The sequence below is a fragment of the Capra hircus genome, chromosome 6 (genome assembly GCF_001704415.2).
Source record: "Capra hircus breed San Clemente chromosome 6, ASM170441v1, whole genome shotgun sequence".
Classification (NCBI taxonomy): domain Eukaryota; kingdom Metazoa; phylum Chordata; class Mammalia; order Artiodactyla; family Bovidae; genus Capra; species Capra hircus.
Genome location: NC_030813.1, coordinates 56,371,745 through 56,394,090, shown reverse-complemented (window position 1 = coordinate 56,394,090; position 22,346 = coordinate 56,371,745). Strand labels below are relative to the sequence as shown.

The following is a 22,346-nucleotide window of genomic DNA, read 5'->3' as shown; positions in this document are numbered from 1 at the left end:
ATAGTTATTAAAACATTTAAAGATATTGGAAAATGCTCATAATTTAATAAGAGACAGTAACATTTAAAACTATATATAATATATAATCCCCATTCTGCAAAAAAAAAAAAAGTTGCTGTGAGAAACATCAGTCAGGATCTCAATAGGAAATATATGACACACTCAAATTAGGGTAATTAGAGGAGGCTTTGTCTTAAAAGCCTGGGCAGGGTGTGGGGGACCACAAGAGACAGCGATGCAATAGCGTTATTACTACCCCAGACCTGATGAGACATGAGCAGGAGAGGCTCCCAGTGCCAGGAGAGAGCTGTTCATAGAGGAGAGGGTCACTGGCCCTTGGGTGAAGATGCAGCCTGGCTGCAGTGAATTCAAGGGAGGAAGGAAGGGAACATTTAACTCATTCTCCTCCATCCTCCCAGCCTCCCACTGGGGCTCCCTGCTAACCTGAAGCCAAAGTGTCATGGCTGTGGTCCTTACAGGTCAGCCCACCAGGAGGAGTACAGGCTGCACGGGGAGGGTGTAGGCGTGGCATACATGCCCTCTGATTGCTGAAGGGGGAGGAGGGGCTTCAGAGAAGACCCATTTTGTTCTTTATGTACCTATTTGTTGCAATAATATACAAGGTTTTTAATTCTAGGGGAAAATGTGTGTCCGAGTGTGTGAAGGGATGTGTGCCTGTGAGGTTATGAATGTAAAGGAATTTATGTGTGTGTGTGAGAGACAGTGCAGGTGGGTATGTGTGAGTGTGGATGTGAACGTATACAGGTAATGTGAGATGGTGTACTTGTGGATGTATCTCTGGGGTATGAATGTTAATGAGCGTGTGTATGCGTGAGTTGTGGGAGGGAGGTGTGGATGCATTTGTGAAAGCCCGTGTGTGAGAGTGCACAAGTGGATCTGAGGTGGTATGTGCGTAAGGTTGTCTATGGTGGGGAGTTGTATGTGAAAAAGTGTGTTAGTGTGGGAGGCTGTTTGTGTGTGAGTGTGAATGCATGTGAGAATGTTGTACAGGTGGATGAGCGTTTCTGTTCGTGTAAGGGGCAGACATGTTTGTGACAGGTGTGTGCGAGGGGACGTGTGCATTTATATGAGTGAGTACCCTTGTTGGGCTGTGAGGACAGAGAGAGGGTGTGTGAGATGTGTATGAGTGAGAGGGAGGCGGGTGAGTAAGACTATGTGTGAACATCTGTGTGTATTAGTGTGCATGTGTGCATATGCATGCACATAGGTGCACTTATATGTTGATGCATCTGTAACATAGAAGTAAAAACATTTCCTTCAAGGAAAATAGAAAAGTGGAGAAAATATTTTCATAATAGTAGTCTCTAGTGGTGGAATAAGAGGCAAATCTAATTTTCTTGAGTCTTCTGTTATTTTGTAGTCAAAAAAACAATGAACATTTCAGTCTGTTTCCTTCATTCCCAGAGCACATGGGAAATATTGTACTTTTCTGGAAACAGGTAAAAATAATAAAACATCTTGACTGTTATAAGGTTTCTTGACAGAAATGTGTTTGAAAATTGGACTTCTCTCTTTCTTAACATACAGATATCTTAAGTCTCTGGTTAATTTATAGAATGAGATCCTGTCTTTACATATGAGAACCACATAAAAGTTTAATTCTTCATATAATTTCATTAATTTTCAGCTGTTCCCATAATCAAAACTAATAGTTATTGGTATTTGCAATCCAAGGCCCTATGGTCTTCCATTAGTGGATTGGCGTTAAGAATCTAATGAACCACCATGTCACGCTGTTTCGGGAGCTAAAGTGCTTTAGGGTTACCAAAGCCTCAAAGTGTAAACACAAATATTAACAGGGATTATCAATGATGGAGTGGCTTAGGTAATTATTACTATTTTTTCTTTTAATTTTTTCCTTTTTAAGGCTGCTTTTTAAAAAATAGTGATCCTATAGGGCTTATGTAATAAGGTTTCTGTCAAACTGGTTTAGTAGCAGGTTGTTTTCCTAAGTCTGCGCAAAAGACACCACTATTCCATCATCTCTCTGCTGCCTCACTTCACTAATAATAAAATATGAGGCTTTCCAGATTCTAGGCTGTATCTTACTAAAAACTTGTGGCAGTCAATGGCTGAAGTGTTAGTCTATTTTTAATTTATTTCAACCTTGGCTGTTTTTTAAAAGTGATTTTCTATCATCAACATCAGGCCTCTGCAGCCTAATTTATTTTGCATTGTTACCTGTGGGCTCCACAGTATAACTAGAATGTGAATTAGCTACTTGGAATTCTGAGTGACTAGTTTACTTTTATGTAGATTATAATAAAAAGGAATTCTGTATATCATATATATATATATATATGTATTACCTTTCCTTTATACTTAACATGCTACCTCAGCTATTAAAATATACACAGGACATATTCTATTACAAATGCTATTTAGTTTGGCTTAAGACAATCTTGCTTGCAGAACATACGTTACTGAACCCTGAGCAAGGACTCAAACCCGCAGATGCTTTTTATGGTCTGATTAGTGCTTGTCAGCACTCTGCTTGTCTCAATATTGCATCTAGCAAACAGTTCACTTCAAACAACATTACTGGGAAACTTCTAGTAAAATGTTAACAGAAACCATCTTCAAACTATCTACGACCTTTTTTCTAGGGCTAAAGCAAGAGCAGTGGGGCTTAATTCGGCCACCTCAGACCACTGCTGTGGTTCAGTGAACACTTTATTTTCCCACTTGAATTTGAGCTCTTCTGCAAGATCATTCCTGCCGATCTTGCGGAGATGGCGAGCTAGGAGGCGAAGTTTGTCGGTGGAATTTGGGAGTGATCTTTTCCAAAAACAAAGAAGTTCATGGGTCTGTTCTGTGAGATCATCAGGGTTCTTCAGTTTGATGAGCTGAATGGTGCTGCGGCGAAGAGGGAGCGAGGAGGAGAGACACAGGGCATTCTCCTCTGAGAGCTCATCCGCCAGCCAGTAGAGCAAGTTGTCCCACAGGGCTTCTGCCAGAAACACAGGGGACACTCAGAGTTAGAACCCTTTCCTGGGGGGTGTGCTCATCCAACCCTCCACCTGTTCACAGGAAACCTACTCAATCTCTGGTTTGGCCTCTCGGCAGCAGAATGATGTCGGCCCACCCAGAACAGCTGAGAGCCTTTGGGATCTCCTTCTGAGGGAACCACCTATTGCAGAGGGTTAGAAATGCTTCTCCAATGTTAACTTCCCTGAGATCAAGGAGGGCTTGTTAACATCGTACTCATGTCCCCACCCTGGATAGTCTAAATAAGACTAGGATATGGGCAAAACTTAGCATTTTTAACAAGCACCCGCATGACGCTGATGCTCAGGTCCCCAACCACATTTGAATAGTACTATGTTAAAAGACATTTTTAGGTTCAAAAAATACTTCTCTTAACTAGTGCTAACCTAATACATAAACTATAGCAGCGGTTAGGCAATCCTCACACCCCAGTCCCCCAACTACAGACATACACACACACACACATACATAAACTCACCAAGATCCACTCTCCAAAGATGAGTTCTACAGAAGGTCCATTGCATGTCCTTCCCTTGGCTTCTGGACTATTTAGAACCATAAACATCTCTAAATATATCCCATATGTTCAGCTTACCCTTTCCCTTACCCTGTGACTCCTGCTACCTCTTAAATGTATGATTCCAATTTTCTATTGTTGTTGTTACTTATTTTATCGTGTAGCCCTCACTCTTAGAAAACCCCTCAGACCCCACCATCTCTCTCCTTCCGCATGTAAGTTCTAACCTGCATCACAGCCACTTTCTCCCACTCATGCAAAAGTCTGCGCCAGTTTCCCTGGTTTGGTGTCAGAAAAGAGCTCTCTGTCTGCCACCTTTTACTGTATTCTATCCACCTCCTCACATAGATTGCACCTGCTTTTACATGATAAATCATACCACTTTTCTGTGAAAGCTACTCAGGAAATGGAGCCAACACATCCGTCCTCTCCACTGTCACTTTCATACCAACATTCCGCTTCCTTCCTGCAATATATTCATTTTAATGCCCATGCTACATGGGTAGGCCTTCTTCTCCCTGACAGCATCATCTGTCTCTTGCCGTTGGCAGGCCCTGTCATCAGCAATCCTGTTGATAACTATTTGCACCTCTGACCTCCTCATTTCTAAATCTCGTCAACATCACTGACCTGTGTGATGACTCAGAAACTGACTTTCATGGCCAATCCTTACATTTCATCACCAGCCAGAATTTTTCTGTCTCCTTGGCTTCACCTGCTCAGTATTATTGCTAACCACTGCCCCTAAACCTCCACAGCTTTTACTCCTTTGCTCCTGCTTAATATGCTTCTTGCCCCATTACAGCAAGTCCTTTGACGCCCACACCGTTCCATCATGTCTGCCTCTAAACGCATACTACCCGTAACAGTCAGCTCTATATGTCAATGATGGGCTTGCATCCTCCTTAAAATCTGCTGTCCTCTTTAGCTTTCGATGTTCTCAATTTGTCAGCCATCAATTCTGTCTTACTTACATGGCAATCAACTACTGGGATATCCCAGGTTATAAAAGAAACAGAATGTGATCCTCAAGTTCTATGTTCTGCACACATTTTAAGTCTTCAGCAGCTTACAAATTCATTAAAAATTCTGTTTCCCGAGTTCAATTTGAAATTTTCCACAGGAGTGTCGATCAAGTCTCAGTCTCACTCTTACTGTGTTTCACTTAGCCAGCGGCTCTTCCTCCTAACTTTCCCCAAGGCCATTTGACCTGAGTTCTCATAATCTCACGTTCATTTCAAAGTCACTTTCTTATAGAATCTCACTCCACCGTGCTTGACGGGTGCCATCCCCACAGTGTTTTTCATCAAATAATTTCCCTTCACACCATTTCCTTAACCACTCTTCCATCAGGCTCTTCCCAGGCTTCCCACAAGTAGTATCAGGCTTTCCTTTCCTTGTTTCTCCTACTGTTTCTAGCTCCCAGGCTCGCTCTCTGCTTCCTATTCCATAAAACCTTTTTGTGCCTAACGTAAATTTGATGCCTTAAATCCATCAATATTAACTCTTTCCTAGGCCCTTGCTTTGGGGTTATATAGCCTCTTTTAAAAAAAATTATGTTATTTAAGTATAGTTGATTTATATGGTGTGTTAATTTCTACTGTGCAGCAAAGTGACTCAGATATATATACATTATTTTTCATAGTCTTTTCCATATAGTTTATCACAGCATATCGATATCCTCTTTTAAAACTCTGTTTAAGCTTTTCTTTCCAATCTTTCTAAAGCCCTCCTAGATACTACTTATAGCAAATGATTCTGCATCTTCTCCAGCTTCCACAGAGCATTTTACTCCTTCTCTTGGGTTCCATGGCCTGCCCTGGTGTTCCTGTTTTCTCTCTCTTCCCTCAGTGCTGACTTTCTTCCTCCTAATTGTGCTGAATTGCTGCTTCCTAGCTCAGGCCCCTTCTATTTCTGCCCCTCCCCTTGAAATTCACCATCTGCCGTAACCATCTCCTCGGGGAGATGTGAAATATCCCAGGTCTAGTGCATCGTCATCCTTAACTCTGGTTTCCTAAATCCCGGTACAGGCACACCTTGTTTTCTTGCTTTATTGCCCTTCATGGATACTGCAGTGTTTGTTGTTGTTGTTCGCAAATTGAAGATTTGCGGCGACTCTGGGTCAAGCAAATCTGTGAGTGCCATTTTTCCAACATCTTTGCTCACTTTGTGTCTCTGCGTCACATTTTGGTCCTTCTCACAGTTTTTTCAAACTTTTTCATTATTTTATTTGGTATGGTGATCTGTGATCCGTGATCATTGATGTTACTATTGTAAAAAGATTACGACTCACTGAAGGCTCAGGAAACGGTCAGCATTTTTTTAGCAGTGAAATATTTTTAACATACGTACATTAGTTTTTAGACATAATTCTATTGCACACTTAGACTACAGTATAATGTAAATGTAACTTTTAAATGTACTAGGAAACCCCAAAATTCATGTGATTTTATCATGATATTTGCTTTATTGTGATGGTTTGAAACCAAACCCACACTCATCTGCAATATTCATCTCCTGGTTATCTTTACCAGTTTATAGTACAGCAAATTTAAATTCCACATTACTAAAATTGAAATCAACTTTAGTTTTTCCCTCCCTCCACCTGATCCTTTACTCTATTCACTATTTCAGTAAATGGGACCACTCAGCTTAGTATACTAACACACATAAGATTATCTGTTTCTCAAAGCCTATTGTATCTTATCACCTATACTCAAGTTTTATTGGCTCTAACTGTAATCATACCTCAGATGTTTCTCCCCCTTTATAGTCTTATGGATTCAATCATGCCCTACCTCTTTTTTCTGGAAAACTACAAGAACCAGGGTTATAACTCATACCCCTGCTATCAGTGTAGGCTGACTTTCGTCTCCTACACAACTAACAACAAGAAGTTTTCAAAGTCTAATCTGATCTTGTTCATTCCTTGTTAATACATCTCTTGGGGCCTCCTTCATTGTCTAAACTTCTCAACTTAGCATTTAAATCTGTTTATAATTTTATCCTGCTACCATCATCCTGCAGCAGTCAGATCGCATTGGCCATGCAAGACCACATTGTATAACAATTTAGGACTCCCTGGTACACGTAAGAAAGATCACTATACCCTTGTCCTCTCTGGTGGTTGTTACCAGCGGGAGTGGGAGAGCTTTTATTTGAACACCAAGTTCTTCAAAGTCAACATTATCAACCCGCTGGGTTTTCATCTACTACTATTGTTGTTTTAGTGGGGATTTTTTGTTTGGTTTTGGGGTTTGGGCTTTCGTGTTTTCTTCTTGCTCTATCTCCTGCTCTCACTGAAAATATCAGTTTTATTGCCTCTGAGAGAGTGTATAATGCTAAGGTTTATGCCCATCCTACTTACTTCTAATTTAATTCAGCAAAGCTTGTGAAGTGTTTATACACCTCCACAAAGAAAACCCCTGAACGAAATGTTATGCCATCAGTTGGGAGACTGACACAATAGTCAAGACGCACTCAATGGTATCTTTTGAAGACCTATAAACTGTCACAATAGTAATTATTAGCATCACAAAATGAATCATTCAGAGACTAAAAAAGAATAAAAGTGTCAAATTCTGAAATATGTGTCAAATTCTGAAATATGTGTCATTGTTATATAGCTGGATTAACCATAACCACAATCAAATTTTATATTTCTCTTGTGGTTTCATACCTCTATATATACCTCTATTTAAAATCTATTTTAAGATTCAAAACCTAATAGTCAACATTTCAGAACAAACCATAGTAGTTTGTTTACCAAATAAAGCAATTACTAGTTCCCTTAGTTAAACAGTACTTAGTAAAGTTTATATTTCTTATAGACTTTCATAAAAGTGTGACTACATCTCCATGTAGGAATTTTGTTCGTATGTGCATGACTTATAAAGGAAAACTTATTTATTTGGCTGATAAGAAATGATTATTTAGCAAACTATTGTTAATAGCAAAGTTCTCTGTTTTTTCTAAGATTCACATAAAATATAAAATATAAGAAGAAAAGAGCACCATCATAATGAGGACACAGCAAATATTCCTTACCGAGTGGATCTGTAGAAATTCTTTTGGTACTCTGTGGACGGTTGATTAATTTTTCATGCTTTGGAGAGAAAGGGACACAGAATAAGCAGAAGAAATCATTAATTTATGAACAAGATACACATAAAAGTCCTTCTGAACTTCACCCCTGTTTGGGAAAAGTCCTGAATTGCATGCCTTGCAAAATTACATTGTGTATTTGTGTCTGCATGCTCAGCAATTGCTTTCCCAAGATAAGGCAACATATATTAACACAAATCTTTCAGAAAATATAAATCAGGAATATGCATATAAATATTATTATAGCAGTTTAATTAACTCTGAATAAACACTTTCTAAACTAAAATTTAAAACTGTTAATACAGCTAACAAAGAGCAAGCTACCTCTATGATACAAACATAATATTTAATAAAAGCCACTGTGGCCCAGGCACCTTGCTCAACACTCAGCACCAGGCCTGGTACCTGGTGGGTACTCAAACATTAGTTTTAGTGAATCAATGTGCAGACATAATGCTAAAAACAGTCAAGTCTTTAAGCCAATATTATTCTGAAATCAACATTTTGTCAAGAATAAATCAAATATATAATCATTACTTTTCTACGCTGTCCACAGAATGGTTTGTTCTCAGTTACTATAGAATCAGGAAAAATAGCACAGGAGAGTAAGTAAAAATATAGAAGTTTGAAAACCTGGTCAGTGCTCTGGACAGTTTATTTTCATCCTCAGCTCTGAAATATGATTTAATAAAAGCACACACACACCTCAGAAACCTATACACAGATATTCATAGCAACTTTATTTGTAATAGCTAAAAACTGGAAATGACTAAAATTTTTTGCAATAGGTGAATGGCTAAAAACACTATTGAACGTCCACAAGGTGGGATACAATTAAATAATAAAGAGGATCAGTCACTGATAAATGCAACACCTTGCATGAACTTCAGAGTATTGTGCTGAGTGAAAAATCTCAGTCTCAAAAGGTCATATATTCTGATTCCATTTATATCACACTGTTGAACTTATAGAATTACAAAGATATAGAACAGATGGGTGATTTCCAGGGGTTAGGATGCTGGTAGAAGATTATAAAAAGGTAGCACAAGGTAGGTCTTTGTAATGCTAGAACAACTGTATATCTTGAATGCGGTGGTTACACAAATCTACACATCTGATAAAAGAGTAACAGTACTATATACCCATGTTTTATTGATGTCAACTTCCTGGCTTTGATATTTTGCTATAGTTATGTTAAGGTGTAACCACTGAGGAAAACTGGGTGAGAATATCTAGCACCTCTCTGTACTATATTTAGCAACTTCCTGTAAATCTATAATTATTTCAAAATAAAACTGATTTTTTAAAAAGTCTTCTCATAGCAGTGATATAAGAATGATGTAGAACTCTATATTAATGCATTATAAACTGCTTCATTAAAAGCACTAATTTATTAAATCTGAATATAATACTTTGTAGGTATTCTTGTCATATATACTACATAGACATGTATATAAAACACCCATTAAGGCTTATAAGCAAAATGGTGGCATAGGAAGCTCCAGATCTAAAAATAGATTAAAGGTCAATGTAAGATCTGAAATCATAAAATCCTAGACAAAAATATAGGCAGTAACATTGTGGATCTCACTCCAAAGGCAAAGGAAAAGTAAAAATAAGCAAATTGGACTACATAAATTAAAAAAAAAAACTTCTGAGGAGTTAAGGCAAACTGTTATCAAAATGAAATAGCAGCCTACTGAATGGGAAAAGATATCATTTATCTATGGGATTAATATCTAAAATACATTTTAAAAACTCACATAACTCAATAACAAATAATTTAAAAATGGACAGGGAATCTGAACAGACACTTTGCAAAGAAGACATAGAGATGGCTAACAGGCATAGAAAGATGTTCAACACTACTAATTATTAGGGAAATGTCAATCAAAATTATAATGAGATAGTATTTGCAGAATGGCTATTATTGAAAAGAGAAAAAATAACAAATGTTAGAGAGGACAGGAAAAAAGAAAACACTCATTGTTGTGGGGCTGCAGATTGGTGCAGCCACTATGGAAAACAGTATGGACGTTCTTCAAAAATTAAGAATAGAACTACCATATTTCCACTTCTTGGTATTTATCTTAATAATATAAAAGCCCTAAGTTGAAAAGATAGATGCACCCTTATGTTTATGTTTATTGCAATATATTACAGTTGTCAGATATGGAAAAAATCTAAGTGTCCATCAATAGGTGAATGGATAAAGAAGATACATTTTATATATATATATATATATACCCGAGGCTTCCCAGGTGGCTCTAGTGGTAAATAACCTGCTTGCCAGTTCAGGAGAGGTAAGAGACAACAGTTTCGATCTCTGAGTCACTAATATCCCCTGGAGGAGGGCACAACAACCCACTCCAGTGTTCTTGCCTGGAGAATCCCTATGAATAGAAGAGGCTGGTGGGCTACAGTCCATGGGGTCACAAAAAGTTGAACATGACTGAGTGGCTTAGCATGCACAAATATATACAGTGAAATACTGTGCTATGTGCTTAGCCACTTAGTTGTGTCTGACTTTTTGAGACTTCTTGGATGGTAGCCCACCAGGCTCTCTGTCCATGGGGATTCTCCAGGCAAGAATACTGGAGTGGGTTCCCATGCCCTCCTCCAGGGGATCTTCCCAACCCAAGGATCAAACCTAGGTCTCCCATATTGCAGGCAGATTCTTTACCATCCAAGCCATCAGGGAAACCCAAGAATACAGTGAAATACTACTCAGCCATAAAAAAGAATGAAATTCTCCCACTTGTGACAACTTGGATGAACTTCAATGGTATTATGCTAAGTGAAATAAATCAGATGGAGAAAGACAAATACCATATGATTTCATTCATATGTCCAATCTCAAAAGAAAAATCCAAAGGAATAAATAAAACAAATCCAAAGCAAACTCAGATACAGGTATCAGAATTGTGGTTTCCAGAGGAGAAGGGGGCTGGAGGGGTTAGTGAAATGGGTGATGGAGGTGAACTGTACAAAGACGGAGGGTAACTAGACTTGTAGTGGTGATCACTGTGTAATGTATACACATATTGAATTCTAATGCTGTACACCTAAAATTAAAAAAAAAAACCTTACAGTAAGAAGTTTTAATGGGAGGAGATTAAGAATCAACATAAGAACAATATAAATCCAAGAATATTGATACTGTAGTATTTCAAAAGAAGTGCACAGATTTTTGAGGCATTAACTTTGCACTTAATCCTCTCCAAAAAAAAATGAGAAATGCCAGTTTAAATCATGCAGCAGATTCTGTCATTCCCACCAATGGACATATGACCTAGACTGAGTCAAGGACAAGAGGTACACATTGTATTTTTTCTTTATTGTATGTAAACAATTTACCACCCACCCTTCCAGTCATTCTTTCTTCACAGATGGCTCGTAGCACCTTGATACACTGAAAGTGATCCTGGTGTTCAAGTATATGTATTTTTTGACATATGTGAAAATTCAAGCCATGTTCTTTATCTGGAACCCAATTGCAGAAGCAGTGAATTGTGGATGCATGGGGAAATCTTGGGTCTTTTATACTTCCAGGCACTATGCTGGTCTCCCATATATTCTCATCATTCAGGGATTTTCAAACACCCTTCTTATTCCTTCCCTCCCTCTTTCTTTCTTTTTCCTTTTCATTCCTTTTTTTTTTCTTCTGTGCACTATTTTTGCCTTGCATACCACCTTTAAAATCTCACTGGTGCTCAGGGTCAGCTCCAAGCCAAGCAGGGAAGCCAATGCTTGTCCTACAGTGTCCGTCCCCGCAGATTCTGTGTCTACACAGGGTTACCTAGATGCCTTCACTGGTAGGATTGACTCTGATTTTTCCCTACTTATCTCTCTTCTCTTCTTAGCATCAACAAATGCTATTCTGTTGCATCCCCTAAAGGGTCTACTATTTGCTAGAGGAAATTTTGTTATTCCTATCAGGTAACCTGCTCTTATGCTAATATTGTAGCCTTTATTTTGATAAATAAAGTTTCTAAAATGACACTTTCAACATGTTACTTCTCAGGAAGGCTGACTAGCAAATCTAAACCTGACTCTCAAGTTTTCAGTTTTACGCATATACCTTGTAGAAGGATGTAGTGGGGTTTATGGGGCAGTTTCTTCTTCACTATACTCCATCAGTATAAGAGTATAAATAATTCAAATATATACAAGTATGTCTTGTTACAACACAGCTCTCATTGACTTGGAAGTGTTTTTAAAAGATTGGAACTAAAAACAGTCACTTACACCTGGAAGGGGTATTGTGTCTTAAGTCTTACAGGCCAACGCTTTGAAGACTCCTTCAATTACTATTGTTTCCATGTTCCTTAAATACAACCCTGTTACTGAATTTTTTAAACTTAAGAAACATTTTTAGTTGAGTTTATACCAACTTGGTCTTTTATGCGCAACAACAAAAATATTAATTTGAGCACATCCTTTATTTTATCTGACATTATTTTTAGTGATGCACCTAAAAGTTTCCCTTCATTGTATCTTTTCATGATCAGTATCTTTTCCCATGATCAGTATCTTTTCCCATGATCAGTATCTTTTCCCATGATCAGTCTGGGCTCTGCTTATTAGACTATCATCTCTTTGAGGGCCAATAAAGTACCTTGTTCCTATATTAATTCTTCTTTAATATTAATATTAAAGTATTAATTGTTCCTATATTAATGCTTTACATGGTATTGACATGTACACATAGGGTGGTAAGAACTATTTAACTTCTGTGATACTTTCTCTTGACTTGAATGATCTCTTCTTTCATATCCTACCGTGTTTCCAAGACCGCTGATCATTTCCACTGCTTTTATCCGCTCCTCTGGTTCCTGGTTTCTTATCTGAGGATTTATGTACTGTTACTCAATTTACCTCTTCATGTCTTCTGCTGTCATCAATGCCACTCATATACCATTATTTGCATATGTTTGTTTTCCCTCCCCAGTTAGACTTTCAGTAATTTTTGTATCCTTGTATTTTCAATAAAATAATTATTTTTATTACCGTAATAATATTTTCCCTCATGGTAAAGTTTTGACTCCAAATAATTGTCAGGTGTGCTACTCAAATGAACTTATTGTTGGGTGATTTATGGAACATTGAAGATACCTGTTCCCTGTCCAGGTTAGGGCCCATTGCCCTGGTCTTCACTTTCCTTCCCTAGCCTCTCAAGGGCCTTTGCAAATACCTCTTTTATTTTTCATCCAGAATCCCCTGAAATGCATCAAGGTATAATATCAACTTGAACAGAATACCAAGAGCTCATCTCCTATTGAGATCTTGACAAGGACTTCTCCATCTTTTGACATGGAAACTTTCATGTCAAAAAAGCTGAGTTAAGCTATCAAAACAAATTGATGAGACTGATTACATCAGATAGTGTGCCGCACAAAATTTAAATTCTCAGCAAAATACGTATCTTCTTCTTAGGTGTTACACAGAAATTAAAGTCCCAAAATACAGACAATACCATCCTCTACCCCTTGTTCTGATTCATCAGTCTTAGCCAAGTCAACCATATTCACACTCCCTGTAAGAGTCTGGTCCCCTGTACAGCTTCTTTAGCAGTTGCTGTATGAAATCATCTTCCAAAAATAGCACAGCTCCTTTGGCAGACACCTCCAGAACTACAGAACTCCAGCTCTGAGTCTCACGAGCCACACAGCACAGCACAGACTCAATATTACCCAGAGCTATCTGGTCACACAAGAAAGAGCAAAGCACCTCTGCTGCTAAGTCACTTCAGTCATGCCCGACTCTGTGCGACCCCATAGACGGCAGCCCACCAGGCTCCGCTGTCCCTGGAATTCTCCAGGCAAGAACACTGGAGTGGGTTGCCATTTCCTTCTCCAATGCATGAAAGTGAAAAATGAAAGGGAAGTCGCTCAGTCATGTCCGACTCTTCGCGACCCCATGGAGCCTGCAGCCTACCAGGCTCTTCTGTCCATGGGATTTTCCAGGCAAGAGTACTGGAGTGGGGTGCCATCGCAAAGCACCTCAAGATTTAGAAATAACTGAAAGCCAGAAACAAATGTAGCTAGCTTCTCTTACTCCTGCAAGAGTCTTTATCACTAATTCTCATATGTGAGGGCATTTTCCAAACAAAAGTTACTTCCTCAAACAAAATTATTTAACAGTTAGTTACAACTCATATTAAGGTCATTAACCACAGACTATAGCAGGACATTAGGGTAAGCAAGGACAGTGTGTAGACAGAGAGAAAATGAGGAAACAAAAGATTCTATTATTTCAGCTTCTTTAGGGTCTCAGCCAATCTCCGCTGCTTGAGCAGAATCCATTAGACATAAATGGCTGACCTTCCTTCAGAACAATTGCTTTTCTTTACCTGCCTGACTAGGTCAGCCAACATCTGTCTCTGTCATCTTTGCAATCTCCTTTGCTTTCTCCTCCTTCTTGCACCTTTTGGTCACTCTGCCCTTGACTCCATCGATTGGATTCTGAAGATAATTCAGAGTGCTTTTCCCAAGGCTTTCCACCTGTGCTTTTATTGGAAGAATTTATTGTCTGTTTCATACAACCTGATCCTATTATGTCCATATGCTCTCCTGTGCACGCCAGTGCAAGGCACAATAGCCTCCTGCCCTCACTGATGACTGGAAACAGAAACTGCTTGAAATGTTCCTCAGGCTGCAACACTTCCACTTTCTCTGGTTCCTCTAGTTCCACGATACCCAAGAGCTATATTTCCCCTGCTACTTCAGAACCACAGAATGCATGTGAGCACAGAAGCCGTGAAACATGGAGACCCCAGAGGCCAACCGGAGCTCTCAGTGTCATGATCTCTTTCCCTACAGGACCGTGCTTCTGTTGAAATAAATCTCTAGGCCCAAGAAGAATCTGCACTCCTTCCCAGGATGCCACATCAGCAAAGCAAAACTTAGAAAACATTCATGTCCTCATAAATGTTCTGCTTGACCAGACATACAGTGTATCCTGTCAGCCAGTCCATAAAGGCCAAGCCCAGTCCAGGCCTTCTCATGCCCATCAGGGGTGACTTTGTGGCCCCAGCCAGTTAGATATTTTCTGTTTGTCTCATCCTTGCTCTTTTTCTTTATCTTATAATTTTTTTTTAACCTTTTGCCCCATTTTTTAGTTCCTTGAAAGGAGACCGTCCACTTCATGAAGTCTTAAAGTTTACTTGTATCACTTAAGCTGTCTTCTTTAACCATTGTTAAATTTCTTTACAGTTGTACATCAGTAGATCCTATTGTATCATTTTCTGTGTTTTCTTTTATATCAGTGCTTCTATTTACCACAGGGTTACTACACCATACCCTCAAGCCTCAATTCTTCATAGCTCTCGGGATTCTCTGTGGACAATTATGAAGACTGTTATCACCACAAATTTAAAGTCTGTTGTTTCAGCTGGGGACTGGGACTGCTCAGCAATATTTTTATATGTCCCTGAAGACCTCTTCCACCATTGCTTACAGAAACTATCACACACATTTACCACTCTTTGCAAGACTTCTACCTCACCCTTGCCCGACACTCTCAGCAAGGGGCTTTATCTTCTACTCACTGAGAAAATAAGGCAGTGTTCTCAAACCATAGCATTCATGAAAATGAATCTTGAGAAAAAGACAAAAATTAAATTCATACTTTGAATTGGTCTCAGATAAGGCCACATTTGTAATACAGATTGTTCTTATTCCGAAGTATGGTGGCTCCAGTTAGAAAAGCACCATTGAGTTGGACTTAGCATCAGTTATCAACTAGCATTCCAAATGTATCCCAGCAATGCATGGAAGAATGAAACACATATCTTTATCCAAGAAATAATGGAGATATCTAATATCACGTCAGGGCCAAAGTGAGATTCTGATTGCTTCTTACACAACCGATGCTATAGAGGTACAGTAATAAAATTAATTTCTCACTCAAAAATTGCTTCATAGGAGTTGCACAGATGACTTCACTCTGGCGCATACCTCCTCACATAGAAACCCCAACTCAGGCAAAGTCCCATCCAGGTGTTTCTGGCAGTCTTATGGGCTTTACTCTGTTGGTATCCACATGTTCCCCCAGCTTCAGCACAATGGTCAGCCAGGTGACACAAGCATCAAAGCTCTTTTTGCGGGCACAGCAGTTTCCCTTCCTGTGTATATCGTGGAGTCTATCATGTGTCCTCCCAGGTAGTGCCCTGAGTGTTCTACCCATACCACACTTTCGCTCCCGAGGTTTCACGTAGATGCCCTCCCAGGTAGTGCCCTGAGTGTTCTACCCAAACCACACTTTTGCTCCCGAGGTTTCGCGTAGGTGCAGTTATTCTGTATCAGGGGTTACCATGGGTTTGTCTGTTGCAGCCCCACTACCATTCTGCTGGGTCCTTCAGCAGTGACAGCATTCTAACCTGCTCCGCATGAAGCCCATCGTCTTTCCTACTTTTCTCCTGAGCAAAGCAGTTCTCCATCAGTGACCACTCTGATCTCTCCTGGTGTGTAAATTGTGTGGTGAAATGTGACAGAATGAAGTAAGTGTCTCCCTACCCCTTGGGTTACATGACATTACGGTAATATGAACTTTGCCCTGTTGTGTCACAGGGCTCAATTAAATATATCTTCTGTTTTTAAATTATAATCATTCCCCTTAGGACAAGGAGCTGAACTGAGACTCAGATTTCATTAATAATTATAGTACTCTGTTCTCAACATCTGATGGCCTGTATGCTTTAAATGTATTTTAATATGTGACACATTTAACATAGAACATTTGGTATATATTTAGATGTCTTTAATAAAAAACTATTTATATTCTAATAAATATAAAAATGTGTGTAGGGGAGGGCAAACACACTCTGAGTCCTCTGCAAATAGAACTCTGTCAAGTCATATCTCATATTCAGTTATTTCAGACTCAGCAGTGAATACAGTTTAATTTCTTACTCCAGGAATCACTTCAGCTTCTATGCAAATAATCTTATGAGTTGGATGAATCTCAGCACTTATTTATCAGGCTTGTCTGAAACTCTCAAAATTGAGCCTGCTTCAGAGTTATTTACAAAGTGTGTTCTTCTGGGTTATCTCATCTGACTTTTCCCAAAATGCTGTGAGGAAGATGAGAGCTCTTACTCTTTTCCTCTTGGATGAAAGAGACTATCAAGACTTAAAAGTAGTGAGGTCTTGTGGCCGAGACTTCAGAGTGAGGGAACTGTGGCCTCAATACCACTCTGATGAACTCCAAAACATATGCTTTCCTTAATACGAGGCTGCTTGAGCATGAGGGCTCTTGGGTAAGACTGAGTCTAAACCTCATTCTGTCAATTGTTGACTCCTGAGTCAATTCATGCCTTGGTTCCCTAAACTTTAAAATTTCTATCATCATCTTGTCTCCTTCCTAGATGTGTAGTGAACTTTAAATGAAATACAATGTGTAACATACTTTAGATGAAATAAAATGGAATACTTTCATTGAATTCCTTGCACAGAGTGTGTGCTCGGTGTCACTTAATTTTGTCACACAATTCTTGATAGACCTAGAGTCTCATTTTGTATCAGAAACATTTTGATACCTCTCAAATTCCAATACAATAAATGATTGTCCAAAGATCCATTTGTAGAGAAAAGCAAATACCCTATATTAACACATGTATGTGGAATCTAGAAAATGGTACGGATGATCTTATTTGCAAAGCGAAAACAGAGACACTGACGTAGTGACCACACAAATAGATACCAAAAGGAAGGGCAGTGGGACGAACTGGGGGACTGGGATTGACATATATACACTACTTCTACTATGTATGAAATAAACACTCTTGGTGGGAATGCAAACTAGTACAGCCACTATGGAGAACAGTGTGGAGATTCCTTAAAAAACTGGAAATAGAACTGCCTCAATTCATGGGGTTGCAAAGAGTCCAACACGACTGAGCAACTGAACCAGCAATCCCACTGTTGGGCATACACACCAAGGAAACCAGAATTGAAAGAGACACGTGTACCCCAATGCTCATCTCAGCACTGTTTATAATTGCTGGGACATGGAAGCAACCTAAATGTCCATCAGCAGATGAATGGATAAGAAAGCTGTGGTACATATACACAATGGAGTATTGCTCAGCCATTAAAAAGAATACATTTGAATCAGTTCTGATGAGATGGATGAAACTGGAGCCGATTATACAGAGTGAAGTAAGCCAGAAAGAAAAACACCAATACCGTATACTAACGCATATATATGGAATTTAGAAAGATGGTAATGATAACCCTGTAGGCGAGATAGCCAAAGAGACACAGATGTATAGAACAGTCTTTTGGACTCTGTGGGAGAGGGAGAGGGTAGGATGATTTGGAAGAATGGCATTGAAACATGTATAATATCATATATGAAATGAATCACCAGTCCAGGTTCAATGCAGGATACAGGATGCTTGGGGCTGGTGCACTGGGAGAACCCAGAGGGATGGTATGGGGAGGGAGGTGGGAGGGGGGTTCAGGATTCAGAACATGTGTACACCCGTGGCAGATTCATGTTGATGTATGGCAAAACCAATACAATATTGTAAAGTAATTAACCTCCAATTAAAATAAATAAATTTAGTTCTAACACAAATAGAGGTTTGGGAATGCTTTTAAGTTGGTATGTTAATCAATAAAAAAAAAAAAAGGAAAGAAATAACTAATGAGAACCTACATATAGCACAGGGGGCTCTATACTCAGTGCCCTGTGGTGACCTAAATGTGAAGGAAATCTGAAACAGAGAGGATATATGTATACATACAGCTGTTCATCTTGCTATACAGTGGAAATTAATGCAATATTATAAAGCAACTCTACTCCAATAAAATTAATTTTAAAAGATCCATTTCTAAATAAGGTAAATCCTATAACTTTATGTATAGTGAGACACAACTTAAGTGTTACATGACATAATGGCATTGGAGATAGCCCCTTTCCCTGTGTTCTCATAGCCCACTTGGGTTCAGCAGCTGCAGACTATTAAATCTCTGACAGAAAGAAGCTCAGAGTTTCAATCTTGGTCAGGGCTCACCCTTATTATAATGTGCTTTGAGGAATCTTAGGATGGTGCCATAGTTAAGTAAGGTAACCTCATGCTAGGAGTGTGTTAAGTGAAGTGTTTAGTCACTCAGTTGTGTCCGACTCTGTGATCCCATGGGCTGTAGCCTGCCAGGCTCATTTGTCCATGGAATCCTCCAGGCAAGAATACTAGAGTGGGTAACCGTTTCCTTTTCCAGGGGATCTGGGAACATACACCAAAAAGACTAGAGTGAAAAATAAAGCAGTGGAAACAGCCATTATAGGCTGGCCTCAACACTGATTTGTTTTAGTACAGTTCAGTTCAGTCTTCAGTCGTGTCTGACTCTTTGCAACCCCATGAATTGCAGCATGCCAGGCCTCCCTGTCCATCACCATCTCTCGGAGTTCACTCAGACTCACGTCCATTGAGTCTGTGATGCCATCCAGCCATCTCATCCTCGGTCGTTCCCTTCTCCTCCTGCCCGCAATCCCTCCCAGCATCACAGTCTTTTCCAGTGATTCAACTCTTCTCATGAGGTGGCCAAAGTACTGGAGTTTCAGCTTCAGCATCATTCCCTCCAAGGAAATCCCAGGGCTGATCTCCTTCAGAATGGACTGGTTGGATCTCCTTGCAGTCCAAGGGACTCTCAAGAGTCTTCTCCAACACCACACTTCAAAAGCATCAATTCTTCAGCACTCAGCCTTCTTCACAGTCCAACTCTCACATCCATACATGACCACTGGAAACCATAGCCTTGACTAGACGGACCTTAGTCGGCAAAGTAAAGTCTCTGCTTTTGAATATGCTCTAGATTGGTCATAATTTTTCTTCCAAGGAGTAAGCGTCCTTTAATTACATGGTGGCAGTCACCATTTGCAGTGATTCTGGAGCCCCAAAAAATGAAGTCTGACACTGTTTCTACTGTTTATCCATCTATTTCCCATGAAGTGATGGGACCGGATGCCATCATCTTCGTTTTCTGAATGTTGAGCTTTAAGCTAACTTTTTCACTCTCCTCTTTCACTTTCATCAAGAGGCTTTTTAGTTCCTCTTCACTTTCTGCCAGAAGGGTGGTGTCGTCTGCATATCTGAAGTTATTGATATTTCTCCCAGCAGTCTTGATTCCCAGCTTTGTGTTTCTTCCAGTCCAGTGTTTCTCATGATATACTCTGCATAGAAGTTAAATAAGCAGGGTGACAATATACAGCCTTGACGTACTCCTTTTCCTATTTGGAACCAGTCTGTTGTTCCATGTCCAGTTCTAACTGTTGCTTCCTGACCTGCATTCAGATTTCTCAAGAGGCAGGTCAGGTGGTCTGGTATTCCCAGCTCTTTCAGAATTTTCCACAGTTTGTTGTGATCCACACAGTCACAGGCTTTGGCATAGTCAGTAAAGCAGAAATAAATGTTTTTCTGGAACTCTCTTGCTTTTTCCATGATCCAGTGGATGTTGGCAATTTGATCTCTGGTTCCTCTGCCTTTTCTAAAGCCAGCTTGACCATCCGGAAGTTCATGGTTCATGTATTGCTGAAGCCTGGCTTGGAGAATTTTGAGCATTACTTTACTAGTGTGTGAGATGAGTGCAATTGTGCGGTAGTTTGAGCATTCTTTGGCATTGCCTTTATTTGAGATTGGAATGAAAACTCACCTTTTCCAGTCTTGTGGCCACTGCTGAGTTTTCCAAATTTGCTGGCATATTGAGTACAGCACTTTCACAGCATCATCTTTCAGGATTTGAAATAGCTCAAGTGGAATTCCGTCACCTCCACTAGCTTTGTTCGTAGTGGTGCTTTCTAAGGCCCATTTGACTTCACATTCCAGCATGTCTGGTTCTAGATGAGTGATCACACCATCATGATTATCTGGGTCATGAAGATCTTTTTTGTACAGTTCTTCTATATATTCTTGCCACCTCTTAATATCTTCTGCTTCTGTTAGGTCCAGATAATTTCTGTCCTTTATCAAGCCCATCTATGCATGAAATGTTCCCTTGGTATCTCTTATTTTCTTGCAGAGATCTCTAATCTATCCCATTCTATTGTTTTCCTCCATTTATTTGCACTGATCGCTGAGGAAGACTTTCTTATCTCTTGCTATCCTTTGGAACTCTGCATTCAGATGCTTATATCTGTCCTTTTCTCCTTTGCTTTTCACCTCTCTTCTTTTCATAGCTCTTGGTAAGGCCTCCCCAGACAGCCATTTTGCTTTTCTGCATTTCTTTTCCATGGGGATGATCTTGATCCCTGTCTCTTGTACAATGTCACGAACCTCATTAGATCTAGGCCCTTAAATCTATTTCTCACTTTCACTGTATAATCATAAGGGATTTGATTTAGGTTATACCTGAATGGTCTAGGGGTTTTCCCTACTTTCTTCAATTTGAGTCTGAATTTGGTAATAAGGAGTTCATGATCTGAGCCACAGTCAGCTCTTGGTCTTGTTTTTGTTGACTGTATAGAGCTTCTCCATCTTTGGCTGCAAAGAATATAATCAATCTGATTTTGGTGTTGACCATCTGGTGATGTCCATGTGTAGAGTCTTCTCTTGTGTTGTTGGAAGAGGGTGTTTGCTATGACCAGTGCATTTTCTTGGCAAAACTCTATTAGTCTTTGCCCTGCTTCATTCCGCATTCCAAAGCCAAATTTGCCTGTGACTCCAGGTGTTTCTTGACTTCCTACTTTTGCATTCCAGTCCCCTATAATGAAAAGGACATCTTTTTTGGGTGTTAGTTCTAAAAGGTCTTGTGGGTCTTCATAGAACCATTCAACTTCAGCTTCAGTGTTACTGGTTGGGGCATAGGCTTGGATTACTGTGATATTGAATGGTTTGCCTTGGAAACGAACAGAGATCATTCTTTCGTTTTTGAGATTGCATCCAAGTACTGCATTTCGGACTCTTTTGTTGACCATGATGGCTAGTCCATTTCTTCTGAGGGATTGCTGCCCTCAGTAGTAGATATAATGGTCATCTGAGTTAATTTCACCCATTCCAGTCCATTTTAGTTCACTGATTTCTAGAATGTCAATGTTCACTCTGCCATCTCTTGTTTGACCACTTCAAATTTGCCTTGATTCATGGACCTGACATTCCAGGTTCCTATGCAATATTGCTCTTTACAGCATCAGACCTTGCTTCTATCACCAGTCACATCCACAGCTGGGTATTGTTTTTGCTTTGGCTCCATCCTTTCATTCTTTCTGGAGTTATTTCTGCACTGATCTCCAGTAGCTCATCATTGTGCCTTCCATTCCATCTTACAATAACAAATATGGGTAAAATTAGGGAATTAAACAAAGTTGTTGCTGAAATTTCTGCAAGTTCACCACAATAACCCATAAAACCAAATTGAAAGTACAAAAGAAGTCAGGAAAATTATAAATCCTTATCATAATAAAACATATTGTCAAGTGAAAAATGGAAAGAGTGACATAAAATGACATCTTTTGCACCTCAAGTAATATCCTATTCTTTTGTTTATTAAATTTTGCTTTATATTTGATTGACAGTGCTGTGTTAGTTTCAAGTGACTGGTACACTAACTCAGTTATTTGCGTGCTAAGTTGCTTCAGTCATGTGCAACTCTTTGCAACCCTATGGACTGTAGCCTGCCAGGCGCCTCTGTCTATGGGACTCTCCAGGCAAGAATACTGGAGTGGGCTGCCCTGCCCTCCTCCAGGGGATCTTCCCGACCCAAGGACTGAACCCATG

General features: G+C 39.5%; 1 protein-coding gene and 1 pseudogene across 1 annotated transcript in view; both read right to left on the bottom strand.

The window, feature by feature from the left end:
- The window catches only part of DTHD1 (death domain containing 1), an 86,754-nt gene continuing 64,920 nt past the window's right edge, over positions 513 to 22,346 (bottom strand). Inside the window, exons 8-9 of the mRNA XM_018049361.1 lie at positions 7,574 to 7,631; positions 513 to 2,971 (exon numbers count right to left, since the gene is read on the bottom strand). Coding sequence (XP_017904850.1) covers positions 2,610 to 2,971; positions 7,574 to 7,631 — 420 coding nt within the window. The 3' untranslated portion in view covers positions 513 to 2,609. The remainder of the gene's footprint in view (positions 2,972 to 7,573; positions 7,632 to 22,346) is intronic.
- Positions 13,935 to 15,586, bottom strand: LOC102187849 (annotated as a pseudogene).